This window comes from Coloeus monedula (assembly GCF_965178545.1).
Source record: "Coloeus monedula genome assembly, chromosome: 3".
Lineage (NCBI taxonomy): Eukaryota > Metazoa > Chordata > Aves > Passeriformes > Corvidae > Coloeus > Coloeus monedula.
In genome coordinates, this window is record NC_138783.1 from 86,600,864 (window position 1) to 86,620,673 (window position 19,810).

The 19,810-nt window shown below is 36.6% G+C and overlaps 1 protein-coding gene across 1 annotated transcript in view; it reads left to right on the plus strand.

Moving 5' to 3' along the window:
* Positions 1 to 19,810, plus strand: part of OCA2 (OCA2 melanosomal transmembrane protein) — a gene marked incomplete at both ends in the record, with an annotated part of 166,150 nt that overhangs the window by 24,935 nt on the left and 121,405 nt on the right. The window contains 5 exons of the mRNA XM_082277630.1: positions 2,325 to 2,382; positions 3,283 to 3,355; positions 12,148 to 12,305; positions 12,798 to 12,880; positions 13,220 to 13,373. Of these exons, the coding sequence (XP_082133756.1) occupies positions 2,325 to 2,382; positions 3,283 to 3,355; positions 12,148 to 12,305; positions 12,798 to 12,880; positions 13,220 to 13,373 (526 nt within the window). The remainder of the gene's footprint in view (positions 1 to 2,324; positions 2,383 to 3,282; positions 3,356 to 12,147; positions 12,306 to 12,797; positions 12,881 to 13,219; positions 13,374 to 19,810) is intronic.

Here is a 19,810-nt window from a genome sequence, read left to right on the forward strand (position 1 = left end):
TCACATTTTTCCAGCTCCTTTGGATGAGTTTCTGTTATTTACAACAAGTGGTTATTAATTTATAAATGCTTAATTTATGGTTTTTTTTTAATTTCACTTGTGCCTTAACATCAAGGGTTTTTTTAAATAATAAATTTTATTATTATTATTATAAATTGTAGGTCCAAAGTGCAAACAAAAAATATAAAGTATGTTAAAATTAAACTAGTCTGGATTAGAATTTATTAATTCATAACATAATAAATTCGCAAAATTCCAGAATGAAACTGTAGTGTAGATATGGGCAGAATAGACAGGCAGGATAGAGGATGTATGACTAAGATGGCACTAAGTGTTTTCCATAAATCACAGAATACCAAAAGAAGCTTTTAGTGATGAAGTGCTGATAATGGCTTTTGTCATCATTCCTTTCTTTTCATGCCTTTATTACCTTCTTCCTCTCTCTACCATCTTGCTTTTCAGTAGAGTAGGGCTACTTGGAATTTCTAGAAGAAGCCACCTAACTGTCTTCCTTCTCCTCTTCCTCTGCCTTCTCTATATTTCCATGTTGTGCAAAGTTTGGGTAAAGTTGTTGCCACTTGTATTTAATAGAGGACTGTAGCCCCTTTGTACCAGTTTCTCTGTGACAACACATTTTTATTAGCTGCTGGTTTTTATCAGCTTCTGTTTGGAAAATTCTAAAGAGAGGGGAAACTTCAGAAAAGAATGTTTTTGAAAAATGGGTCTCCAGTCATTTATGTTGCTTTCTGTCAATGAATTGATTTAGGAACTTATTTCCACTGTGATTAAAAATTATTTATGACATTCTTCATATTCTGCTTTAATATTTTGTCCTATAGCATCTGTCGATGCAGCTTTTTTATTGCACTCTTCCTTTTTCAACTAATTATCCTGGTAACTTGAAATGTTTTCCTTCTTGCTTGTCATCAGGTTTAAGTCAAGCCTTGCATTTGTCATTCTGTCAGAAAAGCAATGTTTGAATGTTTACTTTTGAAAAAAATTGAATGAGAATATTGATGCTTTCAAAATGAAAATATGTAATGAGGTCAAATCAACAGAAAGGGTTCTGTAAATTAAGACATCAGTATAACATATTGATGGGCAGTCAGAAAATTTTTAGTTGAGTTGTCTTTTGAGTAAGATTAAAAAATGGTAAAAATGCTAAATCTTAAGATTTCTTTCTCAAGACCATGCATTTTCAACATCCACATTTTAATTTGGAGTTATCCTTGCCTAACCTACTCAGTAGTAAGCTTGGAAAATTCAGAATATTTTATGACATCTAATTTCCAGAACAGGGCATTCCTTCAATGGGCATGGATGTGCTATGGAAAAAATACTTAGTTTTGTTAGTAGCTTTATGCTCATGAAGTATATTTGGTTTTAAAAGATACTGTTAAACCCAGAAGATTCTTAAAGCTTGTTCTTGTCTTCAAACTGCTTTTTCTAATACTTTTCAGGGTGTGAATTATAAATCCATATTACCGCAGGCCTAGGCCCCAGGGTATATCACCGTGTCCCACAGCCGTAGAGGAGGAGGAGGAGAGAAGATCCAGCAGGCAGGAATTGTGCAGCAAGATTGATTTATTTAATTATTTTGCAAACTCTTTTATAGACTTTTTTCTTCATGGTCTAATTGGACAAAGGATCAGCCACCCCTTGGGGTGACTGGCTAAAATCCTAAAACATCCATTGTCAAAATATTTTCCTACTGTACTCTAAACAAGGCTTCTCAAGGCTGCAGGTGTTTGGTTGTTTACATAACTCTGCTACCTCTTCTGTGAGAGAGAAAAGTCTCTCACGGACTTAGAAAATAGCAAGAAAATCCTTGCTAGCAGCATTTTTGTATCCACAAGTCCAGGTTTGAGGAAGTCACTCATGACACCATCTGTCTTTGCAACACGCTGTACTTTCAGCGCAGCCATGCCACCTCCCTGTGATGGCAATGCTCCTTTGCCTCTCTGGAAGAGACAAGAATGAGCTAAGGGAGATCTGGATCTGTCGGAGGCCAGCAGCAACAGTGGACAAGTGGTTCCAGGATCCAGCTCATTCTGCAGCCTTCCCTTAGATTTTCCAAGGGGCAAATCCTCCTTTTTGTGCATTGAGATCCATCTCGCAGCAGACCTGGTGCAGGAGCCCTTACAGTCACCAAGGCTTCCCAAGCCCCTGCTGACCTTGCTTTGTGGTGTCTGTACCCTGATGTGGTATATTATCACCCATAAATGCTTAACATAATGTTTCTAAAATGTCAGAGCTGTTAAGAGACTAGAAAATGCTGTTTTAAAACTAGCCAGATAGTAAATACATGTTTCTTTGTGTTTCAGATGCTGTCTAAAATTCCTGAAAGTTTCAGGCCTTTTTATCTTTGTAGTTGTCTGCTCTGTAAGTATTGAATTTGTAGTCTTCCCCTGTCCCCATTTCCTTAGAAATAGTTCAAAATGAGCAATGATCTTTTCTCTTAGCTCACAGAAAATGTCTCGAGGCAAAAAATGACAATACTGTGCAGGCTTCATGCCTAATGAGACTCCTATTTGGTGCTCTAGTTGCCAGGACTAGTGCACTCAGGACAATGTGGTTGAGTAAGCAGTTGAGTTGGTAATTTAAAATGCTAAAGGCAGCTTAACCCCAAACTTGTAGGTCCCTTATGGATGCTTGTTGCATTTAGGATGCATCTTTTGATCCTGACACCTGAGGAATGCTCATTGGGGAGCATTCTGGAGGATGCCCCAGCAATGGCAGCGCTTCACAATGTCAAAGGCAGAAGGTGATGGGGAGGTTGGCATCTCCTTGGAGTGGCCAAAGTGCTGCCCTCCCTTAACAAAATCTTCAAAATCAGCAAAATCTTAGACTGAAAGTGCAGAGAAAAATTTCAAAAAGTTGGAGTTTATTCTTTTAGCAGCTGTGAGGAACTCCTTTTTGGGTAGCAGGGCTTCTGTGGCAGGAAGAAAATAGATGACACTCTGCATTTCCTCAGGTGTGGGTGTTGCTTTCCAGACAGATCCTGAGGATTACAACTTCAGTCCTAAGATTCGTTTTGAAAAAATGCATAAAAAATGTGACTTCGGCTGTAAATTAATAGAAGGAATATTACTTACCCTTGTTAAGTATCCCAGAGATGCTTTTCAACTGTGGTGGAAATATACCTGAAAATACTGAAACAATCTCACAGTTGAATGCAATTTGAAATTGATTTTGCAATTTTAAAGTATTTGAGATAAGTTTAGCAGGTCTTTTTCAGTTTTTCTGTTACTAATAAATGTTTATTTTTTATCCTCACCCTAGATTTTATTTGGCATTTATCCAGATCAAGGTATGCCCTGGCAGATGTTGGCTGTATCACCTCTGGAAAGCTTCTGTATCCTTCTTTCATTATAAAAAAACCTGTTCTGAAGTTTAATTGATAAAGTGGTTGAAAGGGGGGGTGTTTTCTGTCTTATACCCTGAGAGGACTGGGTGTCCTCAGAGCCTTGGCTGCATTTAGACTTGTCCTTTGACACAGGCCCAGCTGTGCTCCCTCTCCAAGTTGTACTGAATGGCACCTGTCTGGGGCCCGGAAACTGTTTAGAAGAACAAGGAATAGAACAACCCCAAATAAAAAGTATTCATCATACATGAATACAGATCTGAATGTGGAAAGTCTTTGAGGGAATGAACATTCAGTTAGTAAACAAACAAAAACTTTTGCAATTGTATTACATCTCTTGTTCCCACTATATTTCTCATTTAATCAGTCTGGTCTGAAATCTGCTTGACTCTTATTTCACTAGTGTTAGGATTCACCTATAGAAGTATTTCACAAGGTCCTGCAAGGAGCCTTGTTTTGAAAAGGTGCAGTAGGTTTTCATTTTTGAAATGTTGTGTTCTTCTATATAACTGATCAGTTCCATAGCTTTGAACAGGGAGAGTCCACTTAAAATAGATTTAATTATTAACATTCTCACCGTCACCAATAGTGACACTATATAATGCACTAATTAGTAGGGTAAATGAGGAAGAAAATGTTAGTGCTTTAGGGCAATTTATAATTAAAAGTTGAGATTGCTTTTTGAAGGGAAGCAAATGGACTTTTAGTAGGACCAATAAAAACTTCAACTGCAAACTCCCATCAATATCCTGTTCACATCAGTGTTTTTTGTCCTCCTTGAAACTGTTGTTGAAAGCTCCTATGGTGGTGTGGTGGTAAAGAGCACCAGGGCTGTCACAGCCTCATCTGCCAAGGGGGATGAACTGGAAGTGAGTCTTTAAGTTCAAGTTTTAATCAACTGTCATAGCATAAATTGAGGATTTCATCTCTTTCCAGATTTGGGTTGGAACCATAGCTGTTGCATTGTACACATTAACTCTGCAACCAATTATTCCCTTTGTTTGTTTCAGGGAACTGCAGTTGGGGCTGGGATTTGAGTACAAACAGGTGTTCCTGTATTTCACATTTTACCTATCATGTCAGGATGCTTTGAGACAAATAGCTGTCAGACAGTCAGAATGCAACATTTCATTTCTTACTTGACAAACCCAAAGCTAATGCTTTTTAGTTTGTTTAATGTGTGTTGAAAACTGGATTTCCATCTGCTGTCTGATGTCACTTGAGCTGGGGAAAAGTGAGAGGCAAGCAGTCCAGCAAAGCCATGTTTCTTTTCCAAGGTGATGTAGTAATTCAAGCAGAAGTGTCAAGGAGAAAGTTTGCATTTCTAAGAGTTTTGGAAAAGGCACCAGCAATCCTGACTGTCCTCTTACTGTTGCTGTTAGTCTCCATTTGCCCAGCAGTAGGTTCATGTGATTATCTTCCACTTTGGTTCATAGTGAAGAAAGTATTCCACTTCTTGGCTAGACGTAGGTAATGTTAACCATTCAGACAGCAGTGCTGAAGATGCAATTTATGCTGGCTGACAGACTGCAGTGCTCCCATTGGACACTACCTGCTACTCTCTGAATGATGGTAAGGGTTTAATGGTAGGTTTGCAGGTGTGCTGCAGTAGTCCTTGTCACAAAGCCCTTGGAGGTTATCATATGAGACTCTGGGGGGCAAATAAGTATCTTAGCTCACATGATGCCAAATTATGCAAATGAACACACTTTACCTCTTGCTTATGCTTCAAAATCTATTAAGAAGTGTTGATTATGTACTAACCACTATATATTTTTTTATTTTTTTAACTCCTTCCTCTCAGTTCTGTTTCTTTCCAGAATTGCCCAAGCACATTGATGTCTTATGAATGTGTGCTCATGCATACAGTATATCTCCATACACTAGAAAAGTCAAAACCAAAGTGTGAAATATTTAAAAAAACCAAATTAAGTGATTACTTTTGGACTTCATGTCCTTTGTCATCCTGGTGTCATCTAGATATTTTTGTTTTTTCTACCATGCCCATGAGATCTCAGGTTTGCTCAGAGGCAGGACTCTCCTTCTCTGGTGCTGGGAGAGACCTTCGTCAGCTGGTGTGGGGGTGACCTGCTTTTCAGTTGAGATCTCTGTGTTTCTGTACCTTTATTTTTTGTTTGGTTTTACTCTAGCTGTTTTTCTTCCTGTTATCTTCTCTGTTGTTAGCTCACTTGTATCTCCCATTGCTTTGGCCATCCCCATGGTACAAACCTGGCATGTAGCACTGAGGTGTGCTGGCTGCAGATTCTGGAAACACATCTTGCCTCCTGTGAATTAACAGAAGCTTTCTGAGTCTGTAATTTTGTGTGTGGCTGTTTTTTTTTTGTTTGTTTGTTTTTTTTTTTTTTTTTTTAAATACTGATTTCCCTATAGGCACCAGACATAAATTCAGTGATTTTAGTATAGTTTTCCAAAATATTGGTAATGTCTCTTTGTCAACACTTGGGATTTATTGGTTTTTAAATTCTAACACTCAGTTCTATAATACCAGAAAGAAGTAAGTTTATACTGAAGCTTGACTAGAGGAGCCTGTCTGCCGGAAGCAAGATTCAATATTCCTAATGATGTAAAATGTGTGAAGCATTTTCAGATCTTTTCTTCAAAGGCTGTATGTTAAGGGGAGAGCATTAGTAGTAATTAAGATGATAGAGGAAGAGATACAGAGCCTGAATAAATTCCAGAATTTCTTTGTTTAATTACATGTACCTATTCTAAGACATGGACATTCTTATTTTCTCTTAGCTCTTTGGCCATTCAGACCTTCAGGAAATGTCTCTCCATTAAATGGGTGATCAAAGAGTGAATGAGAAATATTCTTGTTCTTCTCCACAAGTGACATACATTTTCAGACTTGAAAAATCTTCTGAAGTGCTAAATATACTTCATGTTCATTCATTTGTTTCTAATAACTACTGCCCTGATCTAAGCAAATTTTAAACTTTTGTCCAGCAGTGGGGAACAGACAACTGGAGCAGAACTAGACATTAGCTTTTTGACTTGAATTAGTCTTTGTGAAGTTAAAAAGTAATGGGAATTCATGGATGCTTTTAAGGAATTATGCAATCAAACTGTATGCTATTTCACTGTCATTTAAAGAAGCGTCTGTCTCTGATACAGTGCCTTCTTTCTTTCACTGTACCTCATGCAATTTTTGCTATTTCTACATTTCTCAATAGTAGAAATATTTTCTTTTTACAAAAGAAAAGTTAAATCTTCAGCCCATTTCTGTGCAGTAGATCTCACACCTACCTTACCTTGCTGAACTGTAAGTTTCCATCTTTACTCTGTCCCTGACAGCTGCTTCAGTAACAACAACCTTTGTTTCCCTCTCAACATCTGTACTTGTGCCCATCCATAGTACAGGTGAGGGAAGATTAGGTCAGTGTGGGCAAAGAAGTTTAATTTTCCCTTTTTGGATTGATTATCAGAAATTACCTGGGGAGTGGGCTGTGAATTCTTCCTGAGTCTGGCCAAGGATCTTGCATTTTTGTAAATATTTTGGTCCTGATCTGATTGTCTGATTGTTTAAGCCTTTGACATCTCCCCAGTAAAACTTTTGGAGCAAGGGATGACATTTGGAAAATTAAATATTTGCACAGCACCCAGTGTGAAGAGTTTCTTACTCACTTGCTCTTTATATTCTAAATAAAACTCAATAAAAATACATAACCTGAAGTCACACATGAATGGGTACCTGCTTACTCTAAATCAGACAAAACCAGAGATATCAAGTTGACTAGACAGGGGCCATTTTTATGGATGTACCTCCATCCTCTCCATGACAGATTTCGTCACTTCCAGTCCAGGATTAAGGTCTCAAATTCAGAAAGCAGAAGATGTATCTCAATAGTAAAAATATGTTGAATTTTATATCATAGGCTAGATTTCTCATTTCTTTGGATTCAGTGGAACTACTTAGAACAAATGGATGAGGAGTCTCTAGAACAAGCAGACATAGACCCCCTTATTATCAAATTCCTTGCTAAAGTTGTATGAGTTTGAATGATTTCTGCATGAATTTGCATTATTGGTGCAACTGGTAATCATGGAGCAAGGAAAGGTCACTAGAAAAACTTGCAATCATGCCATGACCATTAGTGACACGGAAAACAACATTTCCCACTCCCTGAACAAGAGGTATATATAGATAGAAAGACTGTGAGGCAAGAATACAGTCAGATTTTAACAAAATTTTCAGCTTCCTTGAAGGTTCTTCTCCAGGGAGCATAAATTAATGTAATGAATTACAAAACCTCTCTAATGCCTTTAATTCTTTTCCCCCTTTGAAGATTTTTTATTTTGTAACTCTAGCTCTCTACTGCCAGACTCTCCTCCATAATTTTTCCTTGCAGAAAGCATTTAAAAATCATTTCTGCTTTCAATGTTGTTGGAAATGTACTAAGCATTTAGGCCTGCAAGCTATATTCAAGCTGTTAAATAGATGGATGAAGACCAGGACCATGTGCAGAGGCAGCCAAGAAGCAGAATCTCGAGGCACAATTGATAAAGTGCTGTAGAAATGAGCTTGTCACAGAAATTCTCAAACTGATGGAGCAGACAGAAAGGATGGATCCACTGTAGACAATAATGGAACTTGATTACTGCCACTCAAAAAAGGGGGAAAATAAAAAGGTTATAGATGCAGAAACCAATAGGGACAGAGAAGTGTGTGGTTGAACTTGTTATATTGTGAAGGGATGATGTAGAAACAACCTCATCAGCTACAAACAGAGATAGGAAATAAAAAAAAGAAAAGCAAAAATACTAATGCAGCAATAACACCAGTTAAGGACAATATGCAAAAATGGATGCTACGACTCAGGGAAAATGCCTTCTTTAAAATGCTAATATCCTGGAGAAACTGTCAGCATTTTTGGAGCGCAAATGGGACGGGGAGCCCAGGCAGACATTCCAGGAGCCTTTTTGTTATTTTATTCTGTTATCAGTCTAATGTACAGAGTTGAGACCCAAGAGATGGTACAAAGTTCATGTCGTCACAGGGAGCCAAAGATTTCCCTGTTACAGAGCATTCTTAAAGGCTTTTTAGCCAATAGCATGCTTCTAAAGTTTACACACAACTGTTGTAACCAATCTTCAATAGTGCACATACATCTGTTGCACACAATACTTGCTTGTTATGACTTATATAATAATGTATAATATTCCATTATTAAGCTTAAACTTATCTATCTTGCTCAGCATATTTTCTACAACTTCAAGACCTATCTCAGCTAAACCTAAAAACTCTAACCATTGTTTTAATGTCCTTGCTTGCTATATAACTGTATCTTCTATCTTCAAATTTTTGCAGCCAAAGCTGACTCCTAAATTCTTTTGCTTTATTTCTGAAACCTGCTTTTTTCTCACCCCTAAGAGCCTTTCCACCTTTTGTGTTTCCCACAAGAAACTAGCATAAGTTACCTGGTCATAAATCAGGATGAATAGTGTGTAACTACCTCAGAAACTTGGTGAAAAATAATCCATAGACATAGCATCCTCAAGGTCCATTTTACAGTATACAGAATAGGATATACAAATAGATGTTAAAGAAAGCATAAAGTTAGCCATCTGTGTGCAAATACAACAGAGAATCTCTGTCAAACATGACTTTTTGGCTGCCTCTGTACATATTGAAATAATTGCATGATGGAGGGTAGAGCAGGACTCAGTATTGTGGAGAGTGACTCAGCTACTCCTGAGTTGGTCATCCTAGGCTCTCTTTATAGTTAATAGAGAGAATGGATGTTCCTCATGAGCAATTCTTCTCATCTTCATGTAGTGGTCCAAAATGAAGCAATGAATTCCATCTTAAAAGCACTGTCTTAAAAGCACTGTTTTTAAGGAAGCAACTGTCAGATGCAGATGTCCGAAGTACAGAAGCATAAACTGTGGTGAATGAATACCAGTTTAAATGTTTAGCCACTGCATCCCATTCCATCATGTTTTCTACATAAGCCACATAAAAATAAAGTAACATGAGGTGACTCTCACACACTCTTCAAAACCTCTAGGAGCAGCTCTTTAGAAAACCAGGATAAAGAAACACAGCTCTTGGTTCAGCTGTGAGCAGCAGACCTGCTCTTGTGCCAGATGTAAATACAGACAGCCACAGTGTAATGCTTCTCAAAGAAAACACAAACCCAAATCCCTTGACGGGCTAATTCACAGCAGTAATGTAATTTCAAGAATAGAACTACATCAAAATGAAGCAGTTTAGCTGAAGTGAAATAAAACTATCAGCTCTGGCTGTAAATCTCATCAGGGAGATTTTTATGCTTTAAAGGGGCACACTGGAGGACACATTACAAAAAAAAAAGTTCTGAAAAGGAAAAGCATGATTAAATTGCAGAATAAAAGGGAATATCAGAAGTAAAAAGATAGTTTTCCCAAAAGTTCATACCTGAATGATTAAAATTTAGGGGAAATCACATTCTGGCAATATAAGGAAAACATAAAACCAAGGTAAGTCTGAAAAAAATATTATGAAGAGCAGCTTGATAAAAAAAAAAATCATATTTTTTCATATAGGCATGTCTGAAGTTTTCGTCTGGTTTATTTTGATTCTACCTTTCATAAAGGCTGCAATCTGCTGCAGTCTAACAATGGAATTATGGCAGAGTCCCTAAATATTGTTTGGAAAAAGATAACTGATGGGATTTGAGAGCCTCAGTGCAGACTGGTGAATGATGTTCTGTTGCACATGCAATCAAAGGAGAACCACTTTTTTTTTTTCCTATGGCTCTTTATGATGGTTTTATAAGTGCACAGAATGGAATGGAAAAAGTATCCTTATCTGTAGAGGAAAAGAAGAAAGCCACTCTTCTTGAAAACAAGGTTTAATTTTTAGACATCATTTCTAGTGTCATCTAGATAATTACAGGATTTATTTTAAATGTGCTGCTTAAAAGGAAGCTGCCATAATTATATTCACTTGAAGCTTTTCAAGACATAAGTGTCTACACTCCTAGTGAAAAACAGACTGTCCAAAGTTGTCCCAAACCATTGGGTTAATGACTTCAGGTCAGCAGACCTTTTAGAAGGTTTAATTAATATCTCTAGTTAAAGGTATAGATATAGTTCCTGTTGAGACTCCTATTATGTATCAGTTAGTGACACAGAAAAACTGTGTTGCCAAATCACATTTAAAACTTTCAGAAACAGAAGAGAACTGTTGTCATTTCTGTTTATGTTTGTGTAAATATGTCATTTCTGCTTGTGTTTGTGTAAATTCCCCTAACTGGACTTGTCTCCTGATTTGCTACATGTGAGATTATCTTTTTATCCTTTCCTATGTGAGTCCTTTAAGCAAACAGGTGCTTGGGAGTTTAATTTTTTAATGAACGGCATGTGAGTGTCACTGGTGGTGTTTGCTCTGCTTGCCTTGCTAAGCAGGGTGACATTTATATTACTTTGAATGCATTGCCTGCCCACCTGGCACTAGATCTGCAAGGGTATTTTTTTTTTTGGTTACTGTGGGAGATTACTCTTTTCTAGATCCAGAAGCACCTAATAATCTTTCCTCACTAGACACTGACTTAACATGGAAGGTCTTACTGGGAGTCACTGGAAGCAGGGCAGAGTACAGCACTGCCCTGAGTCCCATCTAACTATCCTGTGTTTTTTCTTTTCCTGTTAAAGTCTCTGAGTTTTGTCGGCTACAAAGCATCTTTTCGGGAAAATTATTTTGGTGGGTATATGATCTGGTACACTTTATTTTTTTGTAACATATTCACTCTTTTTAGTATACGCAATAAATTATTAGTTGTTAAAACCATTAAGATATTCAAGCATGTGATTAAGTCTCCGGTTTTCAATGGAACATGTATGTGCAAAACTAAGGAGTTATTTTTGTTTGTTTGCATTTTTGTTTTGTTAGTGATGTCTTAGCTTTCTGTCTGTCACAGACAGGAGCAAAACAATAACAGTACTGCTCTATTATAGTAACAAATGAACTGTGAAGGGTTTACAAGCTTGGATTATCCTCCTTCCCTCCCTCCCCCACCTACCAACCTACATGGGTGCTTCTTTTTTCAACCATGCCAGAAGTGAGCTATTACAACACTAGGTTTAAAAAGCCCTAGATGTATTGGGATGAACAGAACCAGACTTCCAATGAATTTGTGGATCGTGGTTGGCTGATTTTTCAATGATATTAAACCAGGAGAGTAGTTTGACCACACCTCATGTGAGATATCTCACAAAAAAAGAAGTAGATGAGGGAGCTGAAAGTGATAGAGTCTATGAGTACTTCAGCTGAGAGGAGGTTGAAAATATCTCCTGGATATTTGTAACATGGTGACCAAAACTTTGACCAAAAAGCAAATCCTCTGGCAAAACTCCTCTGGAGTTTCTATGTTGTTTTCACCAGTACAAGTTCTGTGATGTTTAAACTGCTGAACTAGTGGTGTAGCCTTTCATCTAGTACAAGCACTTAAAAGGCCTGACTTCTCTGTCTCTCTGCGTATTTCTGTATGCTATTTTTATACATCAGGTGAAAGCACTGGTAATCCCAAAAGTCACTAGGAAAGATGTATTTTTTCTGAAATTGTAACTTTTTTTTAATTAGGAAACTTGGTCAAAACAGTACTACTTGGTGAGGAAGTAGACATCTCTTTTGTTCTTTTGTTCTTTTCAAAATTCAAAAAGAGGCATTTTAGCTGAAGAATGTATTTTTTAATATAAATTGACTACTTTGTTTTTCTGAAATTTGTACAGCCTATACTCATTTTTACTGGAAATTTACACCTTAACAACTATCTTAACAGCTATGAATCTGACTGACTTTCATGATTCTGCTCTGTTGAAGTTAGACATAGGAGGCCCATTTGGGGCACAAGCAGTTGATGTGCAAAAAGAGGAATACATTGTAGTACAAATCAGCCAGAATGAAAACACAGGATCAAGGAGTAGGCGCCAGCAGCAGGTGATGGTCTTTAAATTCTCTTTCACTTTTTCTGAGGTGTGTTTTATCACTTATTTCCATTACCACTGTGTGGATTAAGTGGTCATGCTTTTTGTTGCTGAGAAGTGTTTCAATTTCAGCATTAGAAAACTTACTGTAATTAAAGTGGCATTTTCTTTTACCTTTATAAGGCTTCCTTTGGCTTCCTGTATTAAAATTTTGCTCTTTGTAGTCAACACAAAGTGTGTTTTGGCATCCTCCCTCCAGAGGACCTACTGGATGTGTCTCTCACTTCATTGATTGAGCGAAGGCATGAGGATAAGTTAGTTTGCTTAAACCTGAGCACCCATGACAAACCTAATCAGGGGGAATTAATTTAGGCTGATTTTATGCCTGATCCACCAAAAACCTCCAAAATGGACAGAAGAGAGAAAAAGAGGCATAAAACCCTGTATCAGGGCATATCACTATCACTGACTTCTGCTAATATTGCTAAATGTGACTCTCTTGCAGGTGGTATACAACTGGTCTCTACCCTTAAGTTCAAGAAGAAATCAGCAGATCATCACAACTAGAACCTTTCAGATACTAAACAGGTTGGCTAAGAGACTGAAAAATGATGCATTGAAGGAGTAGTTTCCATAGACTTGACTAAGATAATGTTTTAAAAGTAATTATCACTGCATGTTTCAGAGGGGCAGCAAAGGATGACTCTTGTTCTTTGAAAGGATTTACAAGACTGTTTTGTACTTGAGTTAATTTCTAAACAATACTTTTTAGAGGGATCCAGTTTGTTTGAGAATGTTTGAGGAGTTGCTTGCTTTTTTAAAGATATAACACATATATTGATAAGTACTTGATATAAAACTAATGCACAAATAAAACAAAAGGTATTTCATCCCAGGAATAAACAAAACTTCTTTTTCTTTCACCAGAGGCACTATCTTCATAAACATTCAAGCTTTCCTGCAGGAGCCTGGAAGTGTTCCTCTCTCCATGAAGCATCAGTACCTTCATGCAAATATAGAGGCACAAGTAACAGTTGCATCCATCATCTTAGTAGGTGTCTACGTGCTGATCATACTGGAAGTAAGCCAGTTTTGTACTTTGATTTTCTTTTTTTCCCTATGTTGCAAGTGGAGCACAAGAAAAAGTTTCACTCTCGGGCTTTGATATAATTCTAAAATGTGTATATAACTTCATGCACCATCAGTGTTGCTAATGACATTAATAAGATACATGTGGGGAAATTGTTCTGAATTGTAAGTGATTTTGCCAAGTTCTTTTAACGTTACAGTAATCTTGTATATTTTTCTATTAGGATCTATAAGTTTTTTAATATTTCAACAGAATTATAGTCTGGTTGTGAGAGTAAAAATAGGTCAGAATTGTGAAAGGTGTGGAAAATTTATTTTTAAGTTAATTATTTTTTAAGATAAGGTAAAAGAAAAAAACCCCTATTTGGTTATTTGTCTTCTCTAAGGTACCTCAAACGATGAACTTTATGTACTTTTAACAGGTTAGAATGTGCATACATTTTAGTAAGTGACTTCTAGGCATTCTTTTACTGTATTATTTGAAGAGGAAATGGAGTCTGAGTTAACATGAAGTAAAAGGACAGGGAACTTTTAACATATACAGCAACAACATTCCAAAACCTTGAGGTATGAAATCCAATAGAAATGCATTGCATCACACTAAGAATGGAAAACATATCATATATAGTACAGAACTCCAACTGACTTCTTTGAACTGAAAACATTTCCTGTTACCTTAAAATGAGTAGCAGATGGGGAGGAACACTTTAAAAAAAAATTATTTTTAATTCATATGAGCACCCATACTGTCAATTTTCTGAGTCAAATCACACCTAATTTACACTAGTATGAAACAAAGAAATGAATGAAATAAAGTCTACAAGGTGCTCCACAGTATATATCTGTCCAGCATGCTCATTTTTCTTCCACATCCATTGCATATTTTGAGCTTTTCACCCCATTACCCATTAAAATGGTGAGGCTGTAGAACACCACCTCATCAAAATACCAATAATGGATGCACATAACACAACAGATGCTTTAGACATTTAGATTATGTTGTTCAGCAATGTTATTTCATTCTAGAGTTAAAAATGCCTCTATGTACATTATAAATGAACAAAGAGATATAATATTAAATGCAGAGGGGGATTGGACTAGATTTTTCTATAAATACATGTAGTCATGCAGCACAGCACCAAAATGGACTTAATGCTTTTAAATGCAACTTCTTTTAAAAAAACCCCTGAAACAAACAAAAATCCCCATGCCCAAGCCTCCAAACCCAACTATGCAACCTTTTAGCAGTTGCAAAAACATCAGGTTTTAAATGTATATAAAGGGGGGTTTTGTGTTTGCATCCTGAAAAATCTGCTTTGGAACAATTAATGTGGAAAAGGAAATAAAGTCTTGAAACAGAAAAGCAAAACCAGGGAAAACATTAATTTTCCTGTTGTTTTTTAAGAAAAAACCTTAAAAAAGCTCATTAAATTATTGTTTCTGTGAAAATATCAAGGAAAGATTTCTGTTGTTGGCAGAAAAATGATATTCTGCAAACTTGAAGGTAGAAATAGATACTCATAAGTAAACTTTTTTGGAAACTCAGAATGTGGAAAGTCACATATTGCATCATGAAGTTAGCTCTTTTCTCCATAGCATCTATAGGATTGACAAATGCTACCACAAGAGTAAATTCTAAACTCTAAGTTTTTATGCTGTATGGTTCCCTCATGGATTTCTTGCAAGCAATGGATGTTAATATTTTTAGAAAATGTAATAGTGGCTTTCATTATATTCAGTATTTATAAATTCAGTGCCTGAAGTCCTGCTTTCTCAACACATTGCACTCTCTATCCTTTTAGCTGTTATCACTGTTAGAGAAATCAATGTTACTGCAGGAGCAATCACTCGTGGATTTTCATTTTTGGTGTTGCTGTTCCCCATCTTTTATCAGTCTTTATTAGTTTCCTGTATTTTATTCATTATTATTTGCAAGACAGCTTCAAATTCAGACACTGTGGACACCCAAACCAGTTTTAGAGCCATATTTTCACATATTTTCTTTAAAAATGAAGAAAGAGGAAGCATTTTATCTGTTACAAATCACAAGAGCCTCCTTTTCCTCTTGCACAGCCCTTTTTTCCCCCATAATGAATTGTAGATCTTGCCCACAGCCTCCTCATCCCCACTGTCCTCATGTTTTAATCCTTTCTTCCCCTTCTCTTGCTCTTTGCTGCCTTAGTCACCAGGGACTGTACAAAACAGGCTGCAGGAGCTTCTGCTTCCTGCAGATACAGGATGATGGGAGAAGCTGATCAAGTAAGAGGTTCCAGTTGGAATCTGAAGTGCATTTACTGTAAACAATTGTCTTCTCCAAACTTTTACCACTGTAAACGCACAGGGTAAAATCTACTCTGAGGCAGCTGTTTGCCTCCATGTTAGCATCAAATGTCTAAATCAAGCACCACTCCTTGTCAGTGGTGGTCTCAGGATGTGCCATTCTTCAGAAAACAAACTGTTGAACTTCATTTCTTTGGGCATTTATTTTCAGTGTTGTTTCTTTTGAAACTGATTACATGTTATGTATTCATAAAATACAAATATGTTTCTGATAAAAGAAGATGCCCCTTTTCCTCTTTAATTTCCAATGATTTCTAGTTTCAGGCTTACCACAAATATGAATATTTTCTTACTTCACAATTCTACTACTCTACCTCTTGAAATTTTTGTATATTGCTTTTAACTCTCTTTACTTGGTCATCCCTTAGTTTTTTGTTTGAAGTTTGTAGGCTATTTTCTCTACTGTCTGACCCTGCAGGATTACTGTGGAACATGGGTAGGATGTGTTGTAAGTATGTTTTCATGTTGGTCTACAGGGACATCTGGTGCAAAGTGTGGATTCACGGAGCTCTATGTTGATGTTGCTGTATTAAATTAGTTCACAATGTATTTTCAGACAGGCTTTTCTATTTTTGATCCTCAAAATGTAAAGTCTCTCTTGATTGAGAACTTGAAAAAAAAATTCAAGCAAAGAAAAAGTTAGAAAATTTAATTTTTATAATCTCCTGCTCCAAATATCTTTGTTCTTTCAGCTAAAAGTGTATTTGAACCTTTGCCTTCTTTGATTTCCATACTTTCTTCCAGAAAAGCATTTTCCTGTGTAACTAAAGTGACTATTTGTAGCCCATTAACTGGATGGTGTATAATTTCTGGTCATTGGGGATGGTCAAGGAAAATACTGCAGATAAAAATCTCATTGTTAGCTATTAGTTAGATAGATTATTTAGACATCAGATAAGCACAGCTGGATACCTTTTCTTTCTCACCTTTTCCCTGTTTTTGTCTGCACAGCGAATGGGATAATACACTGGTTATACTAAAAAGAAATCTATCTGTATCTCTACCTTAAATCTGTTAAAATATTAAAGTTTCACTGGTATTCAGAAAAGTTTCTTGAATTGATAAAGCCCTTTTTAGTAATTATTAACTGAGTATTTGCAGCTATGTTGAACCTGAATTAATTAGAAATATGTAAGGAGGAATGCTAGACATCAACTATTATAGAGCTCATTAATTGAAATGAATTAATGTGTGCCCTTGTCCAGTTCTTTCCCTTAATAATGCATCTGTTTTGTTTTGTGTGTTAAAATGCAGTGTTAGCTGTTTATGATAGTTGAATGAGCTAGCAGAAGCAAATGTGAAAGTAATGGCCTTTAAAACGCTATTTTGTAAAACATTTCATTTAATCAGGAGAAAAGGCAAAATAACATTTATTATACTAAATTAATTTTAAAAATAGAAGAAAAAATAAAAGATACCGATAGCACATCAAATAGCAGAAAAGTGATACAAGCAAGTATCAGAAATTCTGTGAGAGCTTCTATAGGACTTATTTTATCACAGGTGTTATTATTTAGCTTCATACCCAGTCTTGTAAGTAGCACTAAGAAAGATTTTGCCAGGATCTTTTAAATGGCATTTTAATTATCTGACATCTTGAATGACATTTACAGGTCTGCATTTCTTCTTGAAACAAAAATACTTGAAAGTGCAAGATCTGGCCTTAAAAGCTCTAGTTTCTTACTAGCATGAACTATGGGCTTATAATCACAATTTTCATTACTTTAATGGAAGTGGATTTCTCTCCATATTACTTTTCTATTATTAACTGACTTAAATTATGAATAAACATCCCCTAAGCTTAATTTCTTTAACTCAAAGCAGAGTGATTTTCAATAGCATCTAACCAGCAGAAATTAACTCCAGAGAACAAAATTTTTATGTGGTTTTTGTCTGACCATTTTTCTGTCACTGTAGGCTGGTTGAACCACTATTTCCTCACAGGAAATATTTTTACAAATGGAACGAGGTGTTATTACTGCTGTCTATACTCGGACAGTCCAGATTTTGTATAAAAAATTATGTTTTAGAGAGGAAATATGAAAAGAGAAGAAATACTCATTGGTTCTATGAAGCATAATATAAATAGAATATTGATAGAAATAGGCTAATCTTAAGGGAGATTTTTTTTCTGATAAGGAAAGTTACAAAAAGTGTGACTGATCACAGAAGTGATCAGCTTACTCAGCATGGCTTCTCCCTTCCTATTCATTCTTATATTGATCTAAATACAGACTGAGGAGTGTGGATTAGAATGTTCCCACCTCCACATAAGTCCTCCCAAAAGATTAGTAGGAAAGGAACTGAAGAAAATCTATAGCAATTATTGGGAAAGACCGCGTAAAAAAGAAATTAGTAGCTGATGCACTCCCTGGCCTTGTGGGAGAGAATATATTCCTGCTGCTATGGATTTCATTTGTTCTAGGCTGAAAAAAAATGTGAAGAGGAATTAAAACACTGCTGTAGGGTTTGGCAGAAAATTAGGGACAGATTATCAGCACAAACCTTATACCTTCTTTGATAAGAGTCCAAGCCATACCTCCCTGGGCAAGAATAAAACTTTCCCCTTATCTGCCCCCCTGTCTTGGGGTGGTAGGGAGTAAAAAAGCCCAGAAGTTGTAAATATTGGGACTCTGAGGGTTGCACAGAACCTAAAATCAGGGTAATGAAACCTAAACATAAAATCCAGCAGAAAAACTTCCCATGAATAGAAATCTATCTTCCTCTGGAGCAGTATAACCTCATCTGCCCTGGGCAACAAGTGATTTTGGATCTTGTTTGGAGTCCCCATAACTCTAAAGCAACTTTACCATTCAAAAGTCTACTTCCCCCCATACCTCCCCAGCTGAAAATGTGCACTATAATGAGGGCACTCCAGCCATTCCCATGAGCGCTGGTTTTAGGACATAAACTGAGCGTGTGCAGTAAAGCTTGCTGAGGTAGATGCTGGATGGTTGGATTGAACAAGGAGATCCAGACATGGGACAGATCCGTTTGTCCTGTCCCCCAGAGTAAAATATTCAACAAGTAGCACCCTAGATATTCTTCCAGAGAGAACAGCCTGTTACTGAGCTACCAACTAAGCAGTATGGACAATCAAGCTTGACTGTCATTCCCTGATGCCTTTCTCTAGTTTAGGAGGAGGTTGTGACCTCTGTGAATTCTGAGAAGCTCAAATTACTTTAAATCTGCTGTGCAAGAGCATTGCAAGTTGTTCCTTTTGAGAAGGATTGAATCAGTACCCACGAGGTGTGGTTGACTGCTTTTGTAGTGTAGAGCCACTGCCAACAACGAGGAGTCTCTAAAAGGACAGATAAACTAGTCATTTTTACCTTCCCTAACTACAACAAAGGAAAGGATGCCTAAAGGAAGAAAAATTCTGTAAGACGAGGAAGGGATGAGTTTCAATAAAACAAAAATGCAGTATAATAGCAAGCAAAATCCTCATCTGGATCACAGCTAGATATAATAACAATTTTGTATTATTAATCCAGTATGAATATTGATTTTAAACTGACTATTGCCTGCCTAATTGTTAGATCTATCTTGGTAGAAGTCTGGCTGTGCTCTGAATATGTGTGTTTTAAAGAAAAATACCTTCTTTTGAGTGCTATGGTACTTTAGCATGTACACTGTCTTTAATTAAGAACTAAATAGGAAAAAAATTGCCACTGGATGGTGCTGCTCACTACTCTAAGGACTAGATAGGATTATCTGCTTTAAAAGATGATGACAGAATGCTATTTTTTGAAATAATAGGAGTCATATTTTCAACACTAAATGCAAAAACTAATTTCCAAATATCTGCTTGCTTTTTTCTGTGCCTTTTAAACCGAATTTTGAACTGTATTTTGTTCAATTTTTGAAAGACTGGCAAACACAAATGTTTTGCCCTGTCTTCTATACTATGTATTTTGTGGATTGGTGTGTTTCCTTTCTGTTTGAGAGAGGGAATAGAACATTAAATTAGCTTAATTGAATGCTGCTGTTCAGCTTCTACCCTGCCTACGGCAGTCAGAGAGGTAGAGAGCCATGAAGTCTTAAAATTTTAACAAGTTGTTAGAACACACGTACACTCCTAATGCACAC